Below are 26,143 nucleotides of genomic sequence, written 5' to 3'. Positions count from 1 at the left end.
TTAGTCCTTCACTTCACTAATGGTTATGCATGGATTCTGCTTAGGACGGTAACCGCTCTGCACAGGATGAACACAACAGAATGACTGGCAAAGTCAAGGTCCTCATAATGTAAACTAGCTAAGGCTCAGCATTTCCCATCCATTTCAGTTCTTAGAAATTGAATGAGCTGTCTTGCAGAGACATTTGCTCACCTGAGTTGCAATTAAGCCACTGCTCCGCATAGTGGTGAGGTGACCATGACGGCGCTGTTGAGAATGCTGATGATCCTAAGGTCCAGCTGGTATAAGAGCATCAGTGAGGATGGTGGATGGAAAGCAGCACAGCTGTAACAGTCAAACAGGACTGTAGGCCCAGCTACATTAGCAAAGTGTCACTTTATAACTGCTGTTAACTGAATTTGAGATTGCAATGCAAAATGAGCTTCTGTCACAGTGGAAGTGGGACCAGCAAGGAAAGGGTTGGTGGTGCAGACGTCTGCGGACTGTAAGCAACGTAAGCTGAACTATAAAGTAATTCCTGTAAAATGGCTGCCTTGATATGTGTCTTCATTTGCTGAGCAATTCATTCATAAACATTCCGAATTCTTTGCTGACTAAAATACTGCTTAACTTCCATGAAAGCAATCAGGTGCGTCTAAGGGCTGTCTCCCTCATTCATGCAATGAGTCAGGAGGGATAGAGATTTGGCAGAAACTCTGCCTGTGGATACTTCAAGGTGAAAGATGTAATCTGCTGCTACTGGCAGGCAGGAGCCATCACGCAAATAGAATGGTGTTGCAGCTTTTGCATTTTTGCTGTTTGCTCCAATCAAAGCAGTACAGAAAAAGACAACAAAAATTATAGTATAGCTCAGCAGTCTTCTCAATTTCTAATGGCGATTCATCCCTTCCTTTTGCTGGCTTGGCTTGCGAGTAACTGATTTATACTCACACCATGAATTTTGTGCATCCAGGAGCCTACACTACAGCTCTGCCTTGCAGCACATGAGACATTCCGTCTGCAAGGCACGGTCCTACTAATATATATAGAAGTGAAGACTTGCGAAGTCTTGGCAGCAGATGTAGGACTTGAAAAAACAGACAAACAATAAGAATTTGCCACGTGACATGGAAAGCTAATTTTGGTCTTCCTTCCTATTGCTTGGAAGTGCTACATGAAAAGGCATTTCACGGCCTCCCTTTTCAAAACCTGACAGTCTCCAGAGCAGTGTGTGCACAGGGAGTCTGACTCCAGGTGCTCCAGGTGATAAAGCAAAGCACAGCGTTCAGGTCCTGTTCATTATGAAGAAAGAGGTCACACTGTATTTTTAGAAGCACCTTGTGTTGCTGTGAAGCATGCTCTTGCTCTCCTTTTATTTTTTTCCCCTCTCCTTTTTTTTTTTTTTTCTCTCTTTTACTGTGAATAATTTGGCTGGTGCTTGCAGAAGGCTGTTTTAGCCCCAGGGATTCTCACACATACTTCTGTTGACAGAGCTCTTGTGCAGCAAGCAAGCTGAAATGCCTTTTGTTAAGGATCTGCTCATTTCTTTTTCTGTTTTGCCCCAATGCTTGGAGGATCTTTTGGCTACTGAGTTCCTGTTGTTACGCTCATGGAAATTAACTGAATTGAAAAATATGAGGTTACCTTGCAAAACAGGTAAAATTATCAACAGGGAAAGAAAATCCTGCTCTCCTAATTTGCTGTTAGTCTGTACATTTCACATTCTCGTGGCTTGTTTGTTTAATTTTTTAGGGGAAGATTGTTTAAGTTGCTGGGAAATATTAAACAAAGTCATCGTGAAAGGCAGACAAATGCATTAGGGGCTACGGGGTAAAAACTCTTTATTTTGGGTGAGTGCTCTTCCATTGTAGCCCAGACCAGGGCTTGCTTTGCTGGTTTACTCTGTCAGTTCATGTTTAAATAGACTTCTAAAAAGTAAGAAATTTCCACACATTCACATGCTATGCAATGGCAAAATGCATAGTGAAATGCAATTTCAATGGGTATTGAAATGCACTGATACTTAATCAGTATTTGCAGGTTAGTCTAGGTGACTTGTTGTTACAATAACCCTATGAAATAAAGCATAGTAATTTCCCCAGAAAGCAATTCCCCTGGTAGTAACTCAAGAAAATATAAATGAGTAAAATTCTCCTATTTCGTGCTTAGCCTAATATGTGTTTTTTGTTTTAAGTTTGTGCAAAACTTGGTGGTTTAATACACATTTTGGTTGTCTAGGCAAAGGAGATTCAAGCCAATGGAGGGTGATACACAGAAATTTAGCTGTGCATCTGCACAGATACCTTCTCTTTTACCAGACCACAAGGAAACTTTCCTTCCACATCACTGCACTATCTGTACCTCAGATCTGTATTAATCCATTGCTGACTTGTAAGAAGCTTTCCTTAGAAAACAAAGTTCCATTTCTGTGTCAAATGCATGTGTATAGAAAGCTGAAGTTGATTATCACACTCAGATACAGATTTCATATTTTACTTTAAAAAATCCCATACTGCTTTTTTGTGTGTGTGTTCTTCCTTAGGCTGTTTTGGAGTCAGTTTTAGTAGAACAGTTTGCTGTGGCAGTCCCTACACTGCTCTTCCTACTTAGAAAAAGCACCGATAGGCCCAAGAGATTTTTGTTACTCAGCATCTGATCCTAGCAGCAGGAGGTCGCTGCTGGTACAGCTAATGCTACAGTATATACTGAGAATCACATTGCATATGAAATAGCTTCCCTACTTATGAAGACCTTTTTCAGAAAGATTGTTATTTTTCAAAACTTTTAAGTGCGTGCATTCATAATTCTGGTGGTCATTATATTATTTTGGAGGTCTGTGTTACGGGCCTTTTACGGCACGTACAGATTTAGCTCTGAATGCGTAAGCCTCTCTACGTTATACATTTTGGTATGGGCAGGATTTCCAACCCACAGTTCTGCCAAAAACATTCAGTTTTTAGGAGCTTTAAATGTCTATTTTTTTATTTTTATAAAATGCAGAATCTGATGTTTTGTAGAAGGGTGCTTTTTTTGCCCATCTCTCCTACCTCCAGTAAAGAAAGATGCTCCAAGGATGTATGGGTAAACTCTTTTATCATTTTCTCTTCATAGATTCCTTGCCATACTTGCACAAAACCCATCTGCTCCTGCATGCTTTCTTTGTCCCAGTCTCACTGCGAGAAAGGGACAAATAAAGAGTCCAAGGCAGGAAGCGACCCTGATAAAAGGAAAATCTTTGTCACGCCTTTCGTAATTAAACTGTAGAATCTAGAGCTTCACACCACATCCTTGAAAACTGGAAATCACTTGAGAGAAAGAATTTCATGAAATGTAAAACGAAGCTGGGAGTTTACTTTTGCTGCTATATTATTCAGTGATAACAGCAAGTACAGTTTTTTTTTTCAGGGATTATAATTCATGTTTTGGAGTTTAAAGCACCATAAAGTAGTAGAAATAAAAAGTAATCACAAAGCTCTTTTGATGCCTTCTGGGTTGTCTTCTTGAATAGCAGCATCTCCTTTCTTGTTTCTGGCTCTGAGAGTGGGAATGTGGGTGCTGGCGGTATGCCTTCCAGCAGGATAGAGCTGCCAGGGGGCTGAAGAGCAGCAGTAATGGCTTAGATAATCGTCAGTAGTCACCTAGATGGCAGAAGGCTTTCTCATGTGCCTAAAATAGCTTGTGAAAGGTTAGTTACCCCAGGCATTCCTACAAAGGGTGTCTACTTTTTCAAAGGCATTGTACTCAGTTCATGTAGCACTAGGGAGAAAGAAGCAAGAGCATTCAGTGCTTCTGAAAGTGAAGTCACCTCTATTTAGATGACCTTCTTGAAGCTTCTGAGAAAATTAGCCTTCCAATGCACTTTTGTCATTTACATGTAGACATTACAGTCTGCTATTATTGTGCAAAAAAAAAAGACATGGGGAGAAATTCTTCTTGGAGATATTTAGATTGGATATAAGGAAGAAGTTTTTTACAGTACGGGCGGTGAGGCACTGGCACAGGTTGTCCAGAGATGTGGTGGATGCCCTGTCCCTGGAGACACGGTCAGGCTGTATCGAGCTCTGAGCAACCTGATCAAGCTGAAGGTGTCCCTGCTCATCGCAGGGTATTTGGTCCAGATGACATATAAAGGTCCCTTCTTCTTGCCTTTTAGATCTGCCCATCTAAAAGTTGTGTGAGTTGTGCAAGCATTCCGTCTATCCCTCCTTTATAGTTTGGAAAAGAGGTTCATGCTAAGAGGGAGACTATGTTAAAATAGGCATTTACCTTCAGGAAGCATTTTCCTCCCTGTACTGACTCCAGCAGGAGGCCAGTCAGCTAACAATAATGTCTGACTTTTCATAGCTAACAATAACTGAGAGGAATGCTTTTCTAAATTGTGCATACCAGCATGCTTGCACCTTTTACAACCAAAGAGCAAATAGCAATGGTAATACACAACAAATCCAAATTTACTATATACACACAATATTATTTCTGTTACTCAAAGTATGCCTATAAAACTGAAATATGTACTAACCAGCAATAAAATCTGCCTAGCTAGTACACCTTACTTAGTTTATGGCACATGCAGTTTGGCACATGCAGTGATAGGCATGTCACATGCCAGCATCTTGCTCTGCTTGCTTCCCACTCTGACAATCACAGAGCTGCCTTCTGACAAGTCTTCCCAGCAGTGACAGGCTTGCCACACACATCAAAGGCGTAAGTTTCTCTTCTTGTTTTGAAAAGCTTCTGTCCTCCTTGGCTGTCTCACAGATGGAGTACTGAAACAATCATTAAAATAAATACTATCAATATTCAATCTGTCACAAAAAAGTACATTACATAAATGAGTGAATGTAAGCTATGTAAGTGATGCAAGATGGGTCCCTCGGCTGCTCCTCTTACCATGTTGGAGGCCCACGCACGTGCTGTGAGTCCAGAAGTCAGGATTGATTTAAACCGGACATGGCCAGCTCTGTTGCAGAACTGAAGTTCTGTATTTTGAGCCTTCTCTTTTTGCTGTGCAAATTTATTGGAAGCGGACAGTTGCTGTGCTGGAGAAGCTGAGCAACAGAAGATCCCACCCTTATTGAAACGTTCTTTATTTTCTGTCAGATGCTTTGCCTCCTTTTTCTTCCTTGTGACATTTCAGTAGCTTTATCAGAACGGTGTAGAAGTTCTCAATAATTGAACAGATGGTAAAAATGAAGTGAATAGAGGCAAGTTTTGATAACAAGCATATATCACCAGATTAGTGATTTTGATCCATTCTGTCAATAATCAATGTAAAGTCAGTATTTAAAAAAAAACATTTCTGCATTTTCTAATTCTTTCCTGGTCTCCAGGGTAAGCAAGTCAGAGTTCTGATATTTAAGTTCATTGAATCTGCATACATCAAATGTTTCTCAAGAGAGCCATAGGTAAATTTGATACAGGAATGTCGCATTTTAGGATCACTGCTGCTGATGCATTCCATTGCAAGCAAGGTCCTATCAATAATATTTTTTCTTATTTCTTTTTAATTTCCAGGAACAGAGAGGCTTCAGATGATTGGTATAAGAATCCAGGCATTAATAATGATTATTTGATCATGGTTTTGGAATAATAAGAAGATATTTCCTGTCTGTGTATGTGGAGTGATGTTTCTAAAGAAAACCAAGAATAGAGTCATTTTGATCTCTGATGGGTGAAACTCACTGGAATGGAAACCAACATCTATGCAGCAAACCAAGGCTCGCCATGTTTTACATCTGCCAAGTGCCTGGGGACTCCAAAGGGAGCAAAGTATGAAGAATACCAAAGAAACATAGAAGAACAGAAAAGTCCATCTGAATTTCAGGATGTTTTACTGGAACCTGAGATGAGTTTGCTGTCTGTGTCATCCATATTAGACCACAATGAGACATCCTTGCAACCTGGTGGAACTACAGTGTCTGTTAGTGCCACCAATCAATCTGAAGCAGAGCAGCTCTGTGAAGAATTACTGTGTTCTGCAAGGCACAAGTCAAAGGAAGAAGCTTTATACTTTACTTCACACACAGAATGGCCACCCCTTGCAGGAGAAAATCCATCCAAGAAGCCAGAAAGGAGTCATGAGATCAGAGTCATAAGACACAAGCCAAGTGCTATCACATTTTCTGATTTTGAATTTTTATCACATGGAGCTAATACTACACTCCATATTTCTGAGGTAGGAGAAGACGACTTTTCATATGAAGAGGAAGAAGCAGATGGCAGAGGTGATGATGATCTGTTTACAGAGCTGCCACTGTATGAAGCATTTTTCAATGGCCTTCACAGAACGGATGTTTTCCCAAGAAAGCAAGCTAAATGTGAACTTACTGAGTGTCCACACATCTGTCATTTAGAAGAGTGTGACGCTAATTCCAAAATGGAATTGAAGGACCATGACAAGGAGGAAAAACACACGGAGCTGGAGGTAACAGAAGCTATTGTTTTGTTCCAAGTGTGTTTTAAATAAGTGGTATAATTTAAGCTCTGTCACAGGAGAACTGACACACATTGCTATAAGCAGTGATAAGCAGTTTTAATTACATAATTAAGAATATAAACCTACAGTAATAAACAAAACATTAAAAATATAATGCTGGGCTTTTCCCTTAGACAAATCAGTTTCATCAGACTGACCTCATTTCCATCAGACAGAACTTCAAACTTGAGTTTTCCATTTTCTATTGTAATAGGAACATTGGCTCAGTTTCCCATGGTCCTCAATGATCATGTATTATACTACATATAGCATATATGCCTAGCTATTCTCTAAGTCTACTGACTGTTCCAACAAGATAGAGCTTAAGATTACTGTAAGAGCAGAGTCTATTTCCTTATGCTAAATAATGGCCTTTTTTAGAGTAGAGGAACTGTAGCACTACTCTTCCCAACTTACAGCACTGCTTCTACTAAATAGGAATATTTTCTTTTTTCATATTTGATTACAATAACATGGAGGACAGGTGACAAACGGGTCTGTAATAAAATAAATAGAGTGGTTTCTTTGTATCTTTAGTGGTGCATATCATGAAAAACCAATGTCCAAAACAAAAACAAAGAAGATTTAGGACAAAATGGAAAACGTTCTGTAAGGAGAATCATCCAACTATAACTTTCCTTTAAAAAAGACTGGAGTAGATTACTTGTGTCTTTTGGAACTGGAAGAACAGCAGTTTTCCAAGAAAATAAGCGAGGCTTTCCTTCTGCTCCCAGCTGATGACAAACCAAATGCCTGGAGCTAACCATGTTTATCACTGTAGTTCAGTTCTAGTACAAAAATATGAAGTGATTCCAAACGCTGGGGAAAACAAACTCTTAAAATTCCAGTGTTCCTGAAATGGCAGCACAACTTAATGTTGAACCGCAGGTCAGTCATACCTTTCCTTCTTCTTCCTCTTCCTCTATACCTCTTTCTTCCTCCTTCTTTTTGAAATTATTTTCAATGCAGAAAGTCTTTATGCTCTGAAATTTAGGCTGGATCTCTTTTCTTTTAACCAGTGTCACTTATTTTTCTCTGTCTTCAGTTTATCTTCTTTACTTCTAGCACTTACTAGAAGAGTTAGAGTTGCTTCATTGATTTCTGACCAAAACAAAGGAAGAAGAATTGGAACTAAAATGCCCAAGTTAACATCAAGATTACAGTATATAATGCTTAGTTACTTCTCTCCTTTAATATAATCTTTCTCCAGTTCGGGGTGAATAATTCTGACCTAAAATGAGTGGGAGATTTCTGGTTATATTTCACACTGATCCCAGTGTAATCAGGAAACCCATCAGCTCACAGAGAAAGAAGCCAGATTTTCAGTCTTCTCAGCAGTTAATATTAGAAAATCAAGGCCCCAAAATGGTTCCAAAGCAGTGCATCTTTTGATGCAGCACTGACCCTGAAACATTCTCATGACACACATCTTATTAAATAATTGGATTGTTCCGCCACCCTAAGCCAAGGCTTGCTTCCTCATTTATGCAGGAAGAGTGATCCCAACATTCCCATTAATATAAATAAACATCAAAATGCATGCACAACACCCCTTGGATTCTGTTTACTGAAGGTCATCCCCATAGATAAAAGAGAAAGAACGGGTGCCGTTGCCATTTAGTTTACTTTATGTCTGTGCCATTAAATAAACTCAAGGATGCAGTTTGTAGTGCAAAATAATGGATTATAAATTGCCCGACAAGCATTTGAAATTACCTAGTAAATCTCTGAGAATGTGTCAAAACATATCAGAAACTGTACGGATGCAGTGATGCAGTCCTGGTTCTGATTTTTTTTTCCCCTATGTAAATAAGCATGTATCATCCTCAAAAAGCCTCCAAGAATTTAAAAAAAAAAAAGGATTATCTTGTCTCTAAAATTCTAGCAGCGGTCGTGCATTACTGCTCAGACTAAAAGCCCCCCCGTGACTTTGGTTTAAACCCATGCTCAGCAAATGTGTGTCATCACATTATTTATTTCTGCTGTGTAGAGATGGGGCTGTTGGAGAAATGTCTTTCTGCTGGAAAGAAAATGAAATAAAGATGGCAAGGGGTAAAAAAAACATTGTCAAAAGCAGCCGTTACTGCTAAGTCTCAGGCCTAAAAATAGTAGAACAAACCTGTTTGGCTGTAGATCCATGCTATCACCTTGGCCAATACCTGGCTGAATCCTTGCTGCTAGAGCTCACAGTGAAACAGTGATAAAATCGACCCTGCAGGGGCATTCCTAGGTAAATGCACTTGTCCCCAGTGCAGAGGGATGCACTGCTGCACGTCTCCCATTTTGGGGTGAGCAGTGGGAAAGGGCTGTGCCCTGCTGCAGCCAGGGAGCACGGTCCAATGCAGGCACTGACAGTGAGCAAGTTGGTGTCTGAATCTGCCATTATACCCTTGCTACACGCATTTGTGTGGCAATTCTTCTTTCATTCAAACTTGTAAGCAGAGAAAAATCTCAGAGTATGCTAAACAGTAAATAAGAACAATAAAGATAGAGAAAGTACAACTTATCCATGCTGCCAGTGCTGTTACAAGGAGAAGAAACATTGCTGAGAGGAATTCACACAATGGTGTCCATGAATAATGCTCTTTATTTTTGTCCAGAGGCATACAGAATCTGCCTGTTCTGCATGGACCCAGACAAATGACATTTCTGTTCAGTTTGTGAATGCACTGGGGTCTCCGTATCTCCACCCTTAGACCAGTCCCATGTATACTTCCTGTGTTTTCTCATCAGATTTGGCTCCTTTTCAGAAATCCATAACCAGTGGCATATTTCATGCCCAAATAGACTTCTGAAGTGAAAAGTAACATTTATTTCAAGTGGGGGAGCAACATTTTGAAGGTTTAAAAACAAGTCTACTGTGAGTACTCATTTGTGTTATTTCTCATTTTTGGTTGGCGATTTAGGTAAGATCACTCCTAGCACAGCACTGTAGGGATTCTGACTTCCTCTCTGTTTTGAATGGTAACTTTCTCACATCTCTCATGTCCTGACATTATTTAGTTTTATGAGGATTTTTTCTCAGCAACTGTGATGACCTGAACCTTTCTTCCTTGATGGCTTTCCTTCAAGCCTTCACATTAAACTATATGCACTCCTTTTCCATGTAACCAGCTCAATGTGCAGTGGAAATAGAATACGTAGAAGCTTCTCAAACATAGCATTTATGCTGCCATTTCTTCTGGCTGTACTGAGCAGGGCCCAGCTGATAGCCACATTTAAGCAGGAACTACTGTGTAACTTCATCAGTGATCTTACCCTACTCCCACATCATCTCAAAACAAAGTGTGTTAATTTTGGGATAAGCATTTCCTTCAAGGCAAAATTGAAGATATTTAACTGGTATTAGGAAAAAAAAAAAAAAAAGGATTATGAGATCATACCCTTGACAAAGTAAATTATTGCAGATCTTTCCTCTTCTCAGGGATCATAAATCCTGCTACAGGCGGCTGCTGCAGAGATGCGAGAATTGTCTTACAAACATGGTAGAAAGCTGGAAACCCTCTCTGGGTCAGTTTCAAAGCATCTCTTGGGTAGACCACATTAGCTGTTTTAACAGCCAAACACAGGTTTCTGTCCCTGCTGATATTACTTTGGCCACCTTTGGCCACCTACTTTAACTACTTAAACACCTTAGGTTGATCATGGTTCATCAACCATGGTTGATCAACCATGGTTCATCAACCTACACCTTAACTACTACATTTTCCACCTACTTTGGAGTTGTCACAGCTTCCTCTATTGTACCAGAGAGAGCAGGAAGTAAGCCAGAAACCCCAAGTGCTGGAAAGGAGCACCTGGAGCTAACCAGGAGGATTTGCTAGGAGCTCCAGCAAGCCCTTTTGGGCATCTCTCCCAACTGGACATTCAGGGTTCTCCAAATGAGTCCTCCTCTTGAGGCTGCTTCTTGATGGAACAAAGTCACCTCTGAGACATATGTGGTGGGGAAGATGGGGAATTAAGTGGTGGGAAGGGCTGTCTGTTTGGGTTCAGTTGCTTCCCAGGATGATGTTTGTCCATTTTTGTCTGCAAATGGATTTGTGACAGGAAGATGGATGATCTGTTCTTCCAGTTTCTCTTCCTTTGATGATTCACTTATTGTCATTAATTTGCTTTTTCCATCCTTGTGCTACAATTAGGTAAATTTTATCCTCATTATACAGTCTTTACTGAACAACAAGTTTGACAATTACTGTATAAGCTTAGACCACAAGAGTTCAGATTCAGATTCAGGCTGGAATAATTTGCTGACCTGTAATGTGGAAATTTACATGGTATCTGTCTGACATTTTGTCTAATTCTGGTCCATGTTGTCATTCTCAATTTCACAAATGCCAGAAATTAACCAAAGAGAAGCAGGACAAGAAGATAAATAGATACAGACATGTAAGAGGAGATCAATCCTCAAGAATTTATCCAAAGCCACAGTTTTTGAAATTAATTAGGTTGTAAGTGTTTTAATCTAGTAATCATATCCAGTGAGAAAGGTATCAGAACACTGTAAGTCTTTGACAGTGAATTTACTTCATTCAAATTAGATTGAGATAATTAAATTTAAGTGATCAAACCAAAGCAGCAGTCAAGCCTACAACTTACAATCAGTAATGGGCCTGCCAAAGTAAGCTTGCATTTGGATGACTTAAGTTCTGCTGAATCCTTATGCCTCGTGCATTCCTGCTCACTTGTTTGGCCACTCTGAAGTACTTTTCTGAGAGGTACTTTCCTGTTTTCATTAATGAGGCTCAGGAACATTGGTGGAATTTAAGGTATCTTAAAATCGCGCTGCAATAGTCTCTTCTTTAATTCAGTTGTACAAGAGCAAAAAAAAACACTAGTAAAGAACATAGTAGAGTAAAGCACAAATTCCTTATCCCATTCCTCCCATACTTTGGAGGTTTGTTCTTCTTTTTACCCTATCAAACTGAAACTTCAAAACTAGAGGAGGAGAATGGTTACAAACTTGTGATGACTGTAACCATTATCTCCCTTTTGTTCATCTAATGCAGACGTGGGGCATCCACCCAGGTAGGAAAGCCGAGTGCCAAATTAACGGTGACCAGGGAAAGCAGAGAGCAGGTTAAGGGGAAGAAAATGAGAATTGACTTCTTGTGGTAGTAGTGATGTATCTCTGTACAGTCACATTTCCTTTGTGTGCTTGGGAGATTTGGGCTTTGTGCATTCTCTAGAGCAGACAGGCAGAAGTGTTTGTTGAACCTGCAAATTTTCTAGCATTTATGCTTGTTTTCTGCTTGCGTTGGGAGGGAGTTGGAGAAATGCTGATTATTTTAGCAATGATGCATTATTATATATATACCTGCTGTAGGGAACCTGCTTTGGCAGGGGGGTTGGACTCGATGATCTCTGGAGGTCCCTTCCAACCCCTACAATTCTGTGATTCTGTGATTACTATCTGTCAGTAAATAAACACAATCATCTCTTAATTATAATGTCAGGTAAGTGCTAGCTTAGAAAGGGTCTCTGGTTATTAATTTAAAAGAAAGAGTCTATTAATTTCACAAATTTGAGATGCTAATGACAAACACAGCATTTGTACAAAGTACATTTCTCTCTAATCCCACTACTCTTAATAATGTAACAATTTTCCATGAGGACAGGACATTTCTTTCGTCCTACTTTTTATTACAATTGGAGACAGCTGTAAGTTCAAACGTACATCTTACTAATGTGGAAATATGTTGTGTGGCTATTTCTACTACAGAATTACAGGAATCTTGGAACAAAATTTGGGGAATTGTTGCTTTTGCCTGTTCATAAGTATTTATGCATGTTTTATATTCATCTTTAAAACTTCAGGATAACAAATAGTTAACAAAAACAATATTTTATACTAAAGGAAAAAATAATTACCAAAGATACCTGAGGTGATTTTTTTCAGATTGTCAATCCTTTATTTGCTGCGTATTGAAGTACTCCTTAACCATGCAGCCACCTCAGGAAAACAACTCATCAGAAAACATCAAGAGGATTTACTTACTGTTGCACTAAGCTCATAAAGTAAAAGAGATGCATCAGCATTCTCCTTTACAAATATTTGAAAATATCTGGAATCTGTGCAATGTGTGACCATCTGAGTGTCCCATCTGTGTCCACAGCAGTAGAGCAAAAGTCAACAGAAAATCAGCTCTATCTAAGTCAGGGCATGGGTGATCAACATTCCTCTGCCAGAGTACGGGGACAGGCGCTGTGAGAGTTGCAGACGGGGTCTCAGGTGGGAGGAACCAAAGGAAACATGTACAAATCTGTTCTTCTATGTACCACTGAAATGTAGGTGTTCCTTCAAAATGCAGATGGAGATTCCAGATAAACCTCGGGATGGGCAATAAGCAGAACAACTTATAAAAGTGGAAACAAAAGGTGAGGGAATGGGTTGGGTTTCATTTTCAAGCACATTTGGCAGATAGGTGAGGATTTTGAGAAGTTGCGTATGTTTTTGAAGTCTAGAGTAAGAATGCACTATAGGAAAAAAAAAAAAAAAAGCATAGCCAAATAAACATCTTCGAAAATTTCATATCCAAATATGGGAAAGTTCTTGGGCAGGAGTAAGAAAAGTGAATTACAAATTTCCTCACATTCAAAAATGTTTGGGAACTTCCAAAGCCTGGATAACACATACCTGGTTAATAAAATCAGCAATCGTCTAGTGCTATACCATCTCTGTGTGAAATGCAATTAAATGCTTGTTGTTGCAAAAGACCAATGTCCTGGGTACTGCTGGAACAGAGATTCCATCATATATTTTCCCAAGCCCAGGGATCTATCATCATTTTGGTAATGCCACATATTCAGCTATTACATAGCCAGCTATGTATGCTAACACTGAGGTGCAGACTTGAAACAAATTCAGAGGAACTTAAAAAAAAATAATTAAAATGTAGTGGACTTCATAGAATTTTTAGGGTGATGGATCTGAGATTTCATTTTATGACATACTCGGCCTATAGAAGTTATTTTCCATAGGAGAGGTTATTTTCCATAGGAGAGAATGTCTTCATTCTCAAGATATTACTTAACAATCATTCCAACTATTGAATATTTTAAATTGCAGTAAAAATGGAAATAGACTGTTCCTACCTATCCAAGATTCCTGGACAATGAGTGCATCATCAAAAAAGTTTTGCCTAGTTTTGAATTATGTCAGAACTAAGACTTTGCAATCCAGCCCCAAGGAAAACTCATCTGAATCCATTTGGAATCCAGAAATTCAAAGGACAGGACATTGTGGCCATTTTCTGCATTTGAATCATTTTTCTTCCAGAAACTACCTTCAGTGAAATCTCATTAAACTGTTGGACTGTATTATTCACATCTCTCTGCAGAGAGATTCTGCAGTATCTAAAATTCTCATTTAGACTTTCAATGCAACATTTCAGAAATTGAGTCTGGAATGAGAAATGAGTAGATGTGACATTAAGAGATGTGATTTAGTGATGGGACTTTATAGGTCAAGTTGATGATCCTGATGTGGTGATCCTGAAGGTCTTTTCCAGCTTAACTGAGTCTGTGATTCTTTGTTCAGTGCCAAAGATTGAACAGCTTATATATGCTGAGTATTCAGAAAAAAAGTTGTCTGGCCTTAGTCTGATCTTTGTAATGATGTATTCAGTACTGTGCTATATAATCTACTATAAATTTTGCAGTATTTATTTATTATTCCTATTTAAACTGTATAATGGTGAAATTTAAGTGATTGTCATGAGGATTCCACAAAAGCCCTTGCAGTTTGCTTAGGGACTGACTGACTTGAAATAAAATGTCAAAAGAACTGCTAAACTTGCCAAATAGTAACAGAATATTGTAGAATCATAGAATCATAGAATTGCTCAGGTTGGAAAAGACCTTCAAGATCATTGAGTCCAACCACCACCTAACCATCCTACCCTAACTCTAACAACCCTCTGCTAAATCATGTCCCTGAGCACCACATCCAAATGGTTTTTAAACACATGCAGGGATGGTGACTCAACCACCTCCCTGGGCAGCCTATGCCAGTGCTTAACAACCCTTTCTGTAAAGAAGTGTTTCCTGATATCCAACCTAAACTTACCCTGGTGTAACTTGAGGCCATTTCCCCTCATCCTGTCACCTGTCACCAGTGAGGAGACCAGCCCCGCTCTCACTGTAAGAACCTTTCAGATATTGGAAGAGAGCAATGCCACTGGCCTTCTTGGCCACCTGGGCACACTGCTGGCTCATATTCAGCCAACTGTCCATCAGTTCATCAGGGTCCCTTTCCATCAGGCAGCTTTCCAGCCACTCCTCCCCAAACCTGTAGGGATAGGGAATATAAAACTGTGACTTGTATTTATATCATTTTGTAATACATACAGCATACGCTGGGACCAAGAACAAAGTATGTAAGGCCAATAACTAGAAGAAAGAATAAACAGACCAGCCCAGATACTAATAGGAAGTTAGCAACAAGGTGTTTTTTATGAACAGCATGCCTTGCCAAGGTCAGTGCCTGCCTGTCCTGAGTGTGCAGCTAAGCAACCACACTCAGAGCTCACTCAAGCTGTACTTCTATCTGCTGTGTGATTTTGATTTACTAAAACAATACAAGTGACTGGTACATTAAAAAGGTAAAAGATGATTAAACAAAAAACAAACAAACAAAAAAGATTCCCTCTAGAATACAAAAATATTCTATAGACCATGTTTATTTGAAATTCTATTATGTAACTCTCACACAACTGATTTATGAATGTGTGATCTCTGCTGCACCGAACACAAAATGGAGGCTTTCAGGATTTATCTGAGCCTTGCAAGGACTCAACAGTTTTATTCTTATCTTCATGGATATATAATCCCACCGAGGAAAAGAGAAAAATGGCTAAAATAGAGAAATGGATTAAAAAGCCCCAGTGGGAAACTCCCAGTGTTCCAAACATGCAGGTCCAGACTCCATTGTTTGTGAAGTAATGGCAGAAGGGTGTTATACAGGTCCAAAAAATGTTTTTTGCAGACTCACAGAATTGCAGGGGTTGGAAGGGACCTCTGGAGCTCACTGAGTCCAACCCCCTTGTTAAAGCAGGGCCCTTACAATCAGTCACACAGGTAGACATCCAGACAGGTCTTGAGTATCTCCATAGAAGGAGACTGCATGAGCTCTCTGCGCAACCTGTTCCAGTGTTCTATCACTCTTAGTGTTAGGAATTTCTTCCACATATTAATAAGGAACTTCCTGTGTTCAAGTTTTAGGCCATTGCTCCTTGTCCTATTGCTGTGCACCACTGAGAAGAGCCTGGCCTCATCCATTTGCCTCCCACTTCCCTTTAAATATTTATAAACATTAATCATATTCTCTCTCAGTCTTCCTTTCCCCATGCTGAAGAGACACAGGTTGCTCAGCCTTTCCTCATACAGGAGATCTCCAAGCCCTTCATTATCTTTGTGGCTCTCTGCTGGACTCCTTCCAGGAGATCCCAGTCTTTTTTGAACTGGGGAGCCCAGAACTGGACACAATATTCTAAATGTGGCTTCATCAGGGCACACCAAACTCTTCAGACACGACAAAGCTTCCCTGTTGCATATGAATGACAGAAAGCAAACTCTAAAACTGACATTTCAAAACCCTTATATGATTTTTTAAATAATTTATCATGAATAGAAACAACAGTAATAAAAAATTATACAATAGTAAGAATTGCTATAAGTTTGAATGTGTATATTTTTACAGTTTTTATCTCAGATCACCTTCTCTTCTCTGCAGAGCTTCCACTTGGTGTAAAGTTCTTAAGATGAATTTCAATGGCATTAAATGGAAAGCAGATATCTAACACCAAGAAAAATCAGCTGGACCTTCTGCCATTGTCCATCAAGTGCTACTTTTCTTATTTGGAAGTTATGTTCAAATGCTTGCACATGCCAGAGTGGTCACACAAGCAGCCCAGACCACTCAGTTTAATTGCAATGCAAATTAAAATGTGTGTGTGATTGCAGCAAGTATGAGGTTGAAAATGGAACAAAATTAAGAAGGAAGATGTAGTTGACGCACCAAAGAAAATAAAATCGACCCTAACGATCCAAAAGAATATCCTAGGTGTAGTAGGGCAAATAAAAGCATTTCATATTGCAAAGGAAGTAATTATTTCTAAAATTGAGCTTACTCTGCCCTGGAATAAAACTCCCCACAGATTCACGGCTCTGTGGGGACAGTGAATGACTACTGCACAGGAGCCTCCAATAATGTGCTAGGTGTGTTGCAAAGGAACTTGGACAGCTTCACTGGCAAATAAAGGTATTTTCTCCAGAGGAATACTGTCGAAATTAAGCTGTCTTTAAAAATTAATTCTGACAAATATCAAATTTTACAATCAGATGCATTTTAAAACTCAAACTGTGATCCTTCCAACTAATATCCTGACACTCTGGGGTACAGCATGAGTGCTAACACAGCACATAAAGACTTCTCAGCAAGGAGAAACCTGCAGATTTCACAGTTCTACATTACTCTGCTTTCTCATAGAAAAATTTTGCTTGCTATTGCTATTATGAAGTCTCCTGAATTTAAAAACAGACTGTTTAGAACTGTTTGAAGTACATAATTGGAGAAACTAGCTGAAATTCTAGCCACCTCAAATAAGATTGGGACTTCCTTGTTTTCATTTATCTGCCCGTTATGTCAGCAGTATTTCCATTAATGCAGTTGATGGGGTTATTTTGCTAAAATCTTTCATATGGACTAAGTACACATGAATACAAAATACCACTGCTGATGATCACTCCATGGAAAGTTTTTTTATCTCTTGCTTTGTAATTCTCATAGTAATTTCAAACCATAGCATTGTTGTTTTTTTTTTTTAAATAGCAATTACTTTTCCAAGTATAGATAAAGCTTACAAAATATTTTAACAATGACAGACAAAATTATTGAAGGGTTTTGCCTATGGTACCATTAAATCATAGAATGGCTTGGGTTGAAAAGGACCACAAAGATCATCTAGTTTCAATCCCACTGCTATTGCAGGGTCTCCAACCAGGCTGTGGTCCAGAGCCACATCCAGCCTGGCCTAGAATGCCTCCAGGGATGGGGCATCCACAACCTCCTTGGGCAACCTGTTCCAGTGCGCCACCACCCTCTGTGTGGTGAACTTCCTCCTAATATCTAACCTAAACCTCTCCTGTCTTAGTTTAAGCACTTCACAAAGAGCCAAGCGAGTGCAGATTACATGGAAGTTGCTCAAAATATAATGAATATTAGAACTGGAAGTCAGTGGTGGGTAGGCTAAGCCTCTGCTTGATAATGCAGTCTCTGAGATAGGCTCTTATGGCTTCACCTGTCTCAGAACAACTCTATTTCTTTTGTGTCTTGAAGATTTTGCCAAATTCCTTTAGGTTTGTAGAAGTAGTTGCTACTGATGCCTCTTCTTAACTTGTTCAGCTAACAAGGGCAGTTGCTGTTTAGTGACCTTCATGCTCTTTAAAAGAAGAGCCTGAAAAGCCTGTGAGACCTTTTGAGCCCTGAGCAACATTCTCCAACCTTTGTGCTACGCAAAAATATTTATATGGTATAACCAATATGTTTACATCCTTTGGGGATACAGAATTTCTTTTCCTCCAAGATCTATGCCTAAGGCAATTAGATGAAAATTTAGAACAAACTGATTTTTGTAAAGTTTTATGTCTTTTAACTGATATCTTTTTCCCCAGATAAAAAGGGCATGCTAAAATCCATAATCACTATTCTGTTTCTCAGTTTATGATTTAAAGCAGTAAGTCTCCATAAAGTGCTAGTCCATGAGGAGCAAAATGTGCAAGTCAGCATTTTGCAGTAATAATACAACATTACCACATGCTTCAGAGTTATCTTTTTTTTAATTCTAGCAACTGTTTACAACTATGAATAGTGAAGTTTCTGAAAGCTATTTTGAACACTTAAACTGTATGTACATCTGTGTTTTTGATCTCTGAAAGAAGACATGTAGTTAGAATTTTGAAAGCTTTCAGCAGATAACTATTAAAATATAAGAAAAAAAAACATAGATAAACTAATAAGGAGTAAAAGAATACTTATGCAAAGACATATGACTGTTCTTCTGCATTAGATGATGATCTTAACTTCAGCATTTAAACTCCACCTCATTCTTTCAGCTTATTTTTGCGTACACCAAGGGGTATTCTTGTCATGTAGAGGAAAGAACATAAAACTACAGTAAAATATTATCATAGCAGCACTCCCCGTGTTGTGTTTTTTCACATAGGAAAGTAGCAGGAATATATATTTCAGATTAACAAATTGCAAAAAACCAAACCGACAAAAAAGAAAAACTAGAAACACAGAGAGATGACTTGCAAGAAATGTCACTGGTGTGCAAGGACTATATAAGACTACCTGTAAGGCAGTGTCTCTCCAGGTTGGAAGGTTTACCTAATTCAGTGATGGAGAGGTGAAACCTGGGTGTCTTAGTTTCAGCTGGGATGGATTTTTTCTTCAGAGTTGCTGGTATGATGCTACCTGTTGGTTCTAGGAGAAGAACAATGTTGATAACACAGTGATGTTTATCGTTGCTGTTAAGCAGTGTTGTATAGAGCCAAGGCCATTTTCAGGGAAGGGCCCAAGGTGCTGGGAGAGAACAGAGTGAGGAAAGCTGCCTTGCACTGGCCGAAGGGATATTCCATACCATATGACATTGTGTGGAAGGAGTTTTGAAGGGGATGGGAGTTCATCTGGCTCTCTTCCACTGCTGGGGGCGAGCTGGGCATTGGTCAGGGGATGGTGAGCAATTGCTTGTGCATCACTTGTTATATATATTCATATATATTTATAGTCATAACTGTTATCCGTTTCCTTTTCTGTATCTTAGTAAATAGTTTTATCTCAACCCGTGAGTTCTACCTTTTTTTTTTTTTCAATTCTCTTTTCCATCCTACTGGGAAGGGGGGAAATGAGCCAACGACTTAGTAATGCTTAGCCACCTGCCAGCTTAAACCATAACACTAGGCAATTAATTTTCATTTAAAACTTAGATATTTAAGCATCTGATCATCAATACAGTCTGTTAGGCCTGTTGTTCTCACAGTCTCATTTCCTTCTCAGACAAACTGGGGATGTGGGTGGAGGACAAGAAGGAGGAGTAGGAGTGGAAATGTTGCACGTCTTAACAGAGTTTGGGCACAGCAACATATTATCCGGATCTGAGTGCTAAGGAATGTATCCAGTTTCCACATTATAGAATAAAAGCAATCTGTCAAATCAAGCACATGAAGTCTTTATACAGTCAGAGGAAAAGACACCGGTGTCTTTGAAGACCTCCAGAGGGAGATCCCATCTGACTAAGAGCAGGCATTTAAAAGGCATCAACAATGAAAGGAAAAATGTACCTCTTTACTCCTCTCACTCACTTCTGAAGATTTACACATGATTTATTTGTTGCTGTGATCAGTGTCTTTATGTCATTTTGGCAAGCTTCTTGTAATTGAAATGCTGCAACACAGGAACCATCTCAAAAATATATATATACGAAACATTAAAACAGAACAACATAAATGTACCTTTGATAAACCGGGAAGGTTGACATGGGATGCAACACAACTGTCCAGGAGGGGCAAGAATTTACTTGGCAGCGAGCTGGCTGGGCTTATCAACAGGGCCTTAAATGAAAGCTGCTGGAGCAGGGGGTGTACTGCTGAGTGACAGAGAGCCAGGAAACAGTCACTTTAGGAAACAGTGAGGGAAAACCTCAGATTTGTCCCTGAGGTTTGTGGGATGGCTCTGCTAGGAAAGTAATGCGTCCAAAAGCCCAGCTGAAGTGCCTCTGTGCCAGTGCACACGATGTGGAAATAAGCAGGAGGAGCTGGAAACCATGGTGCACTTGGAAAACTGTGATCTTGTTGCTATCACATAAACAAGGTGGGATGATTCATATAACTGGAATACCACCACTCAGTTTTTAGAAGAGATAGGCAAGGTAGCAGGGGTGGGAGAGTTGGCCTCTATGTTAAGAAGGATAGATTGCGAGGAGCTCCCTCTGAGAAACAGTCAGGAACAGGAAGAGAGCCTGTGGGTTAACATTAGGGACCGGATCAATAAAGGGCAGCTGATGGTCAGGGTCTGCTACATGCTGCCTGATCAAAGGAAGCCTGTTGATGAGGCCTTCTTGCTTCAGCTGCAAGAAGTGTCATGCTCACAGGCCCTCATCCTGATTGGAGATTTCAACCACTCAGGTATCTGCCGGGAAAAAAACACAGCGAGGTATTTGAAACCCTATTTCAATTTATTTTATGTGACTGTTCTTAATCCAACACTCTTTTCCCTGGCTGGCATTCCAGAAGGAACTGACCATATCCATGTCTTAATTCTTGGCCATAAGAGATGAATTTGTAATGAATTTCACTGAATTAATTGAGGTGCCGCAAGAGCAGCTGCACAGGACAAAATGGTAGGTCTTCTCAACCTGCCTCTTTCCAACTTGTAAGACAGAAAGTAACAGCATGTGGAAGGTGATTACAGTGAGAGCGGGGCTGGTCTCTTCTCACTGGTGACAGGTGATAGGATGGGAGGAAATGACCTCAAGTTGCACCAGGGTAAGTTTAGGTTGGATATCAGGAAAAACAGAAAGGGTTGTGAAGCACTGGCATAGGCTGCCCAGGGAGGTGGTTGAGTCACCATCCCTGGATGTGTTTAAAAACCGTTTGGATGTGGTGCTCAGGGACATGATGTAGCGGAGGGTTGTTAGAGTTAGGGTAGGATGGTTATAGAATCATAGAATCACAGAATCACCAAGGTTGGAAAAGACCTAAAAGATCACCCAGTCCAACCGTTCACCTATTCCCAATAGCTCCTACTAAACCATGTCCCTCAACACAACATCCAGCCTTTCCTTGAACACCCCCAGGGTCGGTGACTCCACCACCTCCCTGGGCAGTCCATTCCAGTGCCTGACCACCCTTTCTGAAAAGTAATACTTCCTCATGTCCAGCCTGAATCTCCCCTGCCGTAGCTTGAAGCCATTCCCTCTGGTCCTAAAGGTTAGGTTGTGGTTGGACTCGATGATCTTTAAGGTCTTTTCCAATCTGAGCAATTCTATGATTCCATGAGTGATACAAATCATAATGTCATAAAACATAAAACTGAACAGCACAATGTCCCCAATTAATATATATATATATATTCTGTTTCTTGATCAGGGGGTAATTGCCATTTGTTAAGGAAAAAATGCCATTAATAAAATCAAGTGTCTCAGAATAGGAAGTGAAAATGTATTGTACTCCTGTTTCTACAGAATGAATCGAGTCACTCCAAAGTGATCACCAAGGTTATCTCAGAAGAGTAAAGAATTGCTCCCAAGTGTTTTTCAGGTTTAAAATGACCACAGTAGTATTCCACAGTACTAACTGGTTTCCTGTAGCCTCCTGGCTCACCATCCATTCTCCATCCCTCAGTGTTTTTCCACCACCATTCTATTTTCTCCACACTTGGCCACATCTCCTCTATTTCCCTTTGCCCAGGATGTCTCCAGACCCACTGTGACTCTGACAAGAGACAGTGTGTGCTCAGGCAGTAGCTGTTTTTCCATGGCCTGGCCAGTCAGCACTCCTACACTCACCAGAAGCTGCTCAGAAGTGCTTTGGGTTGATACCTCCTCATCTTTAGCTTAGAGCAGGCAGTCGCTTGAGTCTCTTCTGTCTATCCAGGCAGAAAATGTGATTAAATTTTGAAGTTTGATTTTTCTGATATTTCTTCCAATCTTTCAAAGTGACTTGAAACTATCTATGAATATATACATGAAACTATATGTGAACGTTTCTATTCAAAAGCAGTGAGTGAAATTCTTAAGCGATTGAACCAGCGCCAAGAACGAATGATGTGACTCTGTCCTCTTATGACAGCAGGTAAAAAAAATAAACTGAAAACAAATAATTAAAGTATAATTATTTTAAACGTAAGGGTGAATAGAATGTGATGGAAGAAACTGAGGAAAAATATAGTTAGCATTTTAATTAAATCTATAAATTCCAATAATGAACACTTAGGAAAGAGTCATTAGAAAAAGCAAAATAAACTAACCAAGCCAGAAAAAAAAAAAAAAAAAAAAATTAATTAAAGGAACAGATTTATGAAAGCCATTTAAAAATATTTTGACTGATAAGCTCCAGTATGTTTGAGTTTTATTTACCATAGAAGAATATAAATTGGGGTTTATTTACTATCATCTGTTTTGAGCCAAATGACAAAAGATCACAATTAAAATAAAGATCCCCTGACAGTAGGAGCTGTACTGTGATATTTTTAGGCTTAGCAGCCTTGATTCTCTGTTCTACCAAATTCTCCTCATTGCCATTTGTGTCATGGTGCCAAGGTGGGAGGCTGAGCCTCCAAATCTGGATCTGAAGCTTTGCCAGGCTTCATTGCTGTTAACTGAAGGAACTGTGATTATGACCTGACTTTGGCTTCCAGAATCCAGGATTTCTGTTCTTCCTCCCTCCCTCCTCATCTCCTTTCTGTGCATGCCCCCAAATATACAAGACTTTGAAGAATAAATTTTTTGTATTACCAGATCAAAAACTGAGACTCCAGTCTGCCCGGTCAGGCTCATTTTAATATGCCAAACCAAATAAGCAAATCTTAAGTCCTTTTGAAAAGGCTCTATTTAGTCACTCCTTTCTTGATCTATACCAAAACTTAGGAGTCTGATTAATCTTTTATCTCACTTGAAATAGAGCTCTGTCTTACCACTAGCAAAAGAAAGTAACTATACTAACGTGATCTGCACCAAATCAAATGGTTCAAGCAAGCTTCTGATGTCAAATGGAGCACTGCTCCTCTGCCAGCCAGTTGCCTAGATATTAGAATTTGGGCAAATTTTATACCTATGATTGTCTGAAATTATTCGTTTAGATGTTGCTATTCATAAAAGAGCATTGAAACCAAGGCACTACAGTCAAATCTCTGATTCAACATAATTTCCTGAAGTTGAGCAAAATCAGTCACAACCACATCATTGTTATTCTGCCTGTCTGGAGTATTGTGTCCAGGCCTGGGGTCTCTAGCACAAGAGGGATGCAGAGCTACCGGTGTGGGTCAGGAGGAAGACCAGGAGTACAATCAGAGGGTGGAGAACCTGTCCTACAACCACAGGCTGAGGGAGCTGGGCTTGTTGAGACTGCAGAGAAGGATCCCAGGAGATCTCACTGTTACCTTCCAGTACTTGAGCTTATAAACAGGAAGGAGTCTGATTTTTTACATGGTCTGATAGTGACTGGACAAGGGGCGATGGTTTTAAACTAACAGAGAGGAAATCTAGGTTAGATGTCAGGAGGAAATTCTTTACTCAGAGGGTGGTGAGGCCCTGGCACAGGCTGCCCAGACAGGCTGTGGACGCCCCATCCCTGCAGGTTCTCAAGGCCATCACGGATGGGATGCTGGTGGGTAGCAATCCTGCCCACGGCAGAGGGTTGGAGCTCGATGATCTTTAATGTCCTTCCCAACCTGTCATTCTGTGATTACATGATTCTAATGTCTTATTTACAGCAGAAGAGCGGATTGCCTGTGAACAGAGTATTCAGAAAATGTATCTATATAGCCGTCATGTGCTATTACCCATTTTTAGTGCTCGCATGGCAGGAGCAAGCTTTGGACATAGATGGACCTTAGCACCAGCACATATACTGCAGAAATACTTCTGAAGATCACTATTTTGATTAAGTCTCATCTAATCCTGCTGGGATGTTGAGGAAAGGCATCAGCAATAGCTCCGCCGAGCTCCATATGAAGCAGGTCTTAGTGGGAAACTGGGGCACAGCTCTTTGGAAGAGCCACGTTACGGAGGAGTTTTTTGGCCTTATCACGGCCAAGGAGGAGGGAGGCTGCTGACACGGTGAGGCGCGGGCAGCCAGACAAGCCGTCCCGGCTCTTCGCAGCCCCGAGGACGAAGGGGCGGGAGCCGGGCTGCGGCGCTCAGCCTCGCCCCCTGCAGGCGCAGCTCGGCACTGCCTGCATCCCGGCCCTTATCTGCCTCAGGGCGGCGACGGCTGCTGGGGAGGGGCAGGTAGAGGGTACCGTTTCTCTAGAGGCCCACGGACGAGGGCCGGCCAGCTCCTGGCACACAGCGAAAGCCCCTCGCAGGGCCAAGCTCTTCTCCCGCCGCCGCCTGAGCGCGATTCCCACCCGGAACGTCAGGGCGCGCTCGCGGACCGCCTCCGCCCGCCGCCGTTGCCGCCGCCCGGCAGGTGGCGCTGCCGCCCCGCGAGCCGACGGCCGCCACCCCCCCCCCCCCCCCCCCCCCCCGGACACGTCACGGCAGCGCGTGCGCGCAGCGGCAGGGGCGGGGAGCGGAACAAGAGGAAGCGGGTGGCGCTGCGCGCGCAGCTCGGGGCGCTGGCCGAGGCGGGCCCGCGTCCGGCCCTCTCTCACCTCCCCTCCCCCTCCCCTTCTCCGAGAGTGGGAGCTTCTGGAAAGGGCGGGTTCTGGCTGCGCGCGGGCGGCGGCCATTGTTGGCGGGGAGGGCGGGAAGCCTCTCAGCGGGGCGCGCGGCGCCATTTTGCCTTCACGCAGCCACGGCCGGGGCCGTCTGCGTCTCTCTGCCGCGGGCCGGTGGGCGGCAGCGGCGCTGCCAGCACGGTGGCTGAGCGGGGGGGGGGAGGGCTGACCGCTTGCCTGACGGCGCGCCTGGGCACAGCGCCCGACTAGGAGGGCGAGGCGGCCTCTGAGCCCTCCCTCCTCGCTACTCTCAGCCCCGCTTGGTCAGGGGGTGCCGACAGCACGGCCTGCTCCGTCATTACTGTTGGGATACAGCTTCCCTGTGCTGTATGGGTGGAGGAAGGAGATCTGGTTTTTTTTAAGTATGCTGTAGCAAAACTAGTTGTTCAGAGCTAAATATCGGGGGGGGAGGCTGAGTGAAATCTGGTGGCCTATGCTTCGTAGTGCTAATAAATTGCTTCTTAACTGAAGTGTGGAAAACAGTTCTTTGTTCTTTCTCTGCAGTGTGGTTTGTGGAGAAGTCTTTGTGCTGCCTGTGAGTGGGTTGGGCCGGAGTGTTGTGTGTGAATGCAGCGGGATGTGGGGCTGCGGGAGCTGCTGCTGTGTAGGCAGGCCTGTCCCGAAAGCCACCTCCATCAGGTGACCTTTAAAGGTCCCTTCCAACTCCAGCAATCCTTTCAACTGTACCTGTTGGAAATACACGGAAATTTTCAAGAGTTTCAAGTCACAGATACATACGTATTTTTTTAATATGTTGAAATGTAGCAACACAAAACTTAGCAGCAAAGCCAAAGATTACATTTGTGCTTGGATAATGTTACGGCCTTGCAGTTAAACATAGGCACCTGGGTGCTGAGTTTCTAGTGGTGATCTAGGAGCCGAGCCTAGCTACGTTTTTTGGCCTGCCATTAATGCTCTCCCTTTACTGTTAAATGAATGAAATCAGGTTTGCATCATTTCAGTTCTCTGCTGTTCTTTGTCATAATTCATGTTGTTGTTTTTCTCATCGCCACGTTTTCAGAGCCATCAGAAATTCTCTTCTGCAAAGCTTTCTTTTGCCTTTCAGTACTCCTTAATTCAAGAGTGTGCCTTAGATTGAGTATTTTTTCCATTAATTTCTGATTTCGTCTTAGAAGCACATTGTTAACCTGAGTATCTTTTTAGTAGTGGATTGTGAGAACTTTTGGGCAGGGAACAATGCTAAATTTTGCAAAACCACATGAATGCCTGTAAATCTTGGAAAGAGCATC

The 26,143-nt window shown here is 41.2% G+C and overlaps 1 protein-coding gene across 3 annotated transcripts in view; it reads left to right on the top strand.

Moving 5' to 3' along the window:
* The window catches only part of STARD13 (StAR related lipid transfer domain containing 13), a 300,978-nt gene that overhangs the window by 40,449 nt on the left and 234,386 nt on the right, over positions 1-26,143 (top strand). For 2 of the 3 annotated variants that reach the window (XM_042866988.1, XM_042866989.1), the window contains exon 2: positions 5,494-6,403. In XM_042866988.1, coding sequence (XP_042722922.1) covers positions 5,666-6,403 — 738 coding nt within the window. In that variant the 5' untranslated portion in view covers positions 5,494-5,665. Of the gene's footprint in view, positions 1-1,573; positions 1,636-5,493; positions 6,404-26,143 lie in introns of those variants that run through there. The other variant, XM_042866990.1, reaches the window with a different exon arrangement.

This window comes from Lagopus leucura, unplaced genomic scaffold (assembly GCF_019238085.1).
Source record: "Lagopus leucura isolate 7727_CA_CO unplaced genomic scaffold, USGS_WTPT01 Super-Scaffold_100001, whole genome shotgun sequence".
Lineage (NCBI taxonomy): Eukaryota > Metazoa > Chordata > Aves > Galliformes > Phasianidae > Lagopus > Lagopus leucura.
The sequence above is the reverse complement of the archived record's forward strand: the minus strand, read 5'-3'. Positions and strand labels throughout refer to the sequence as shown.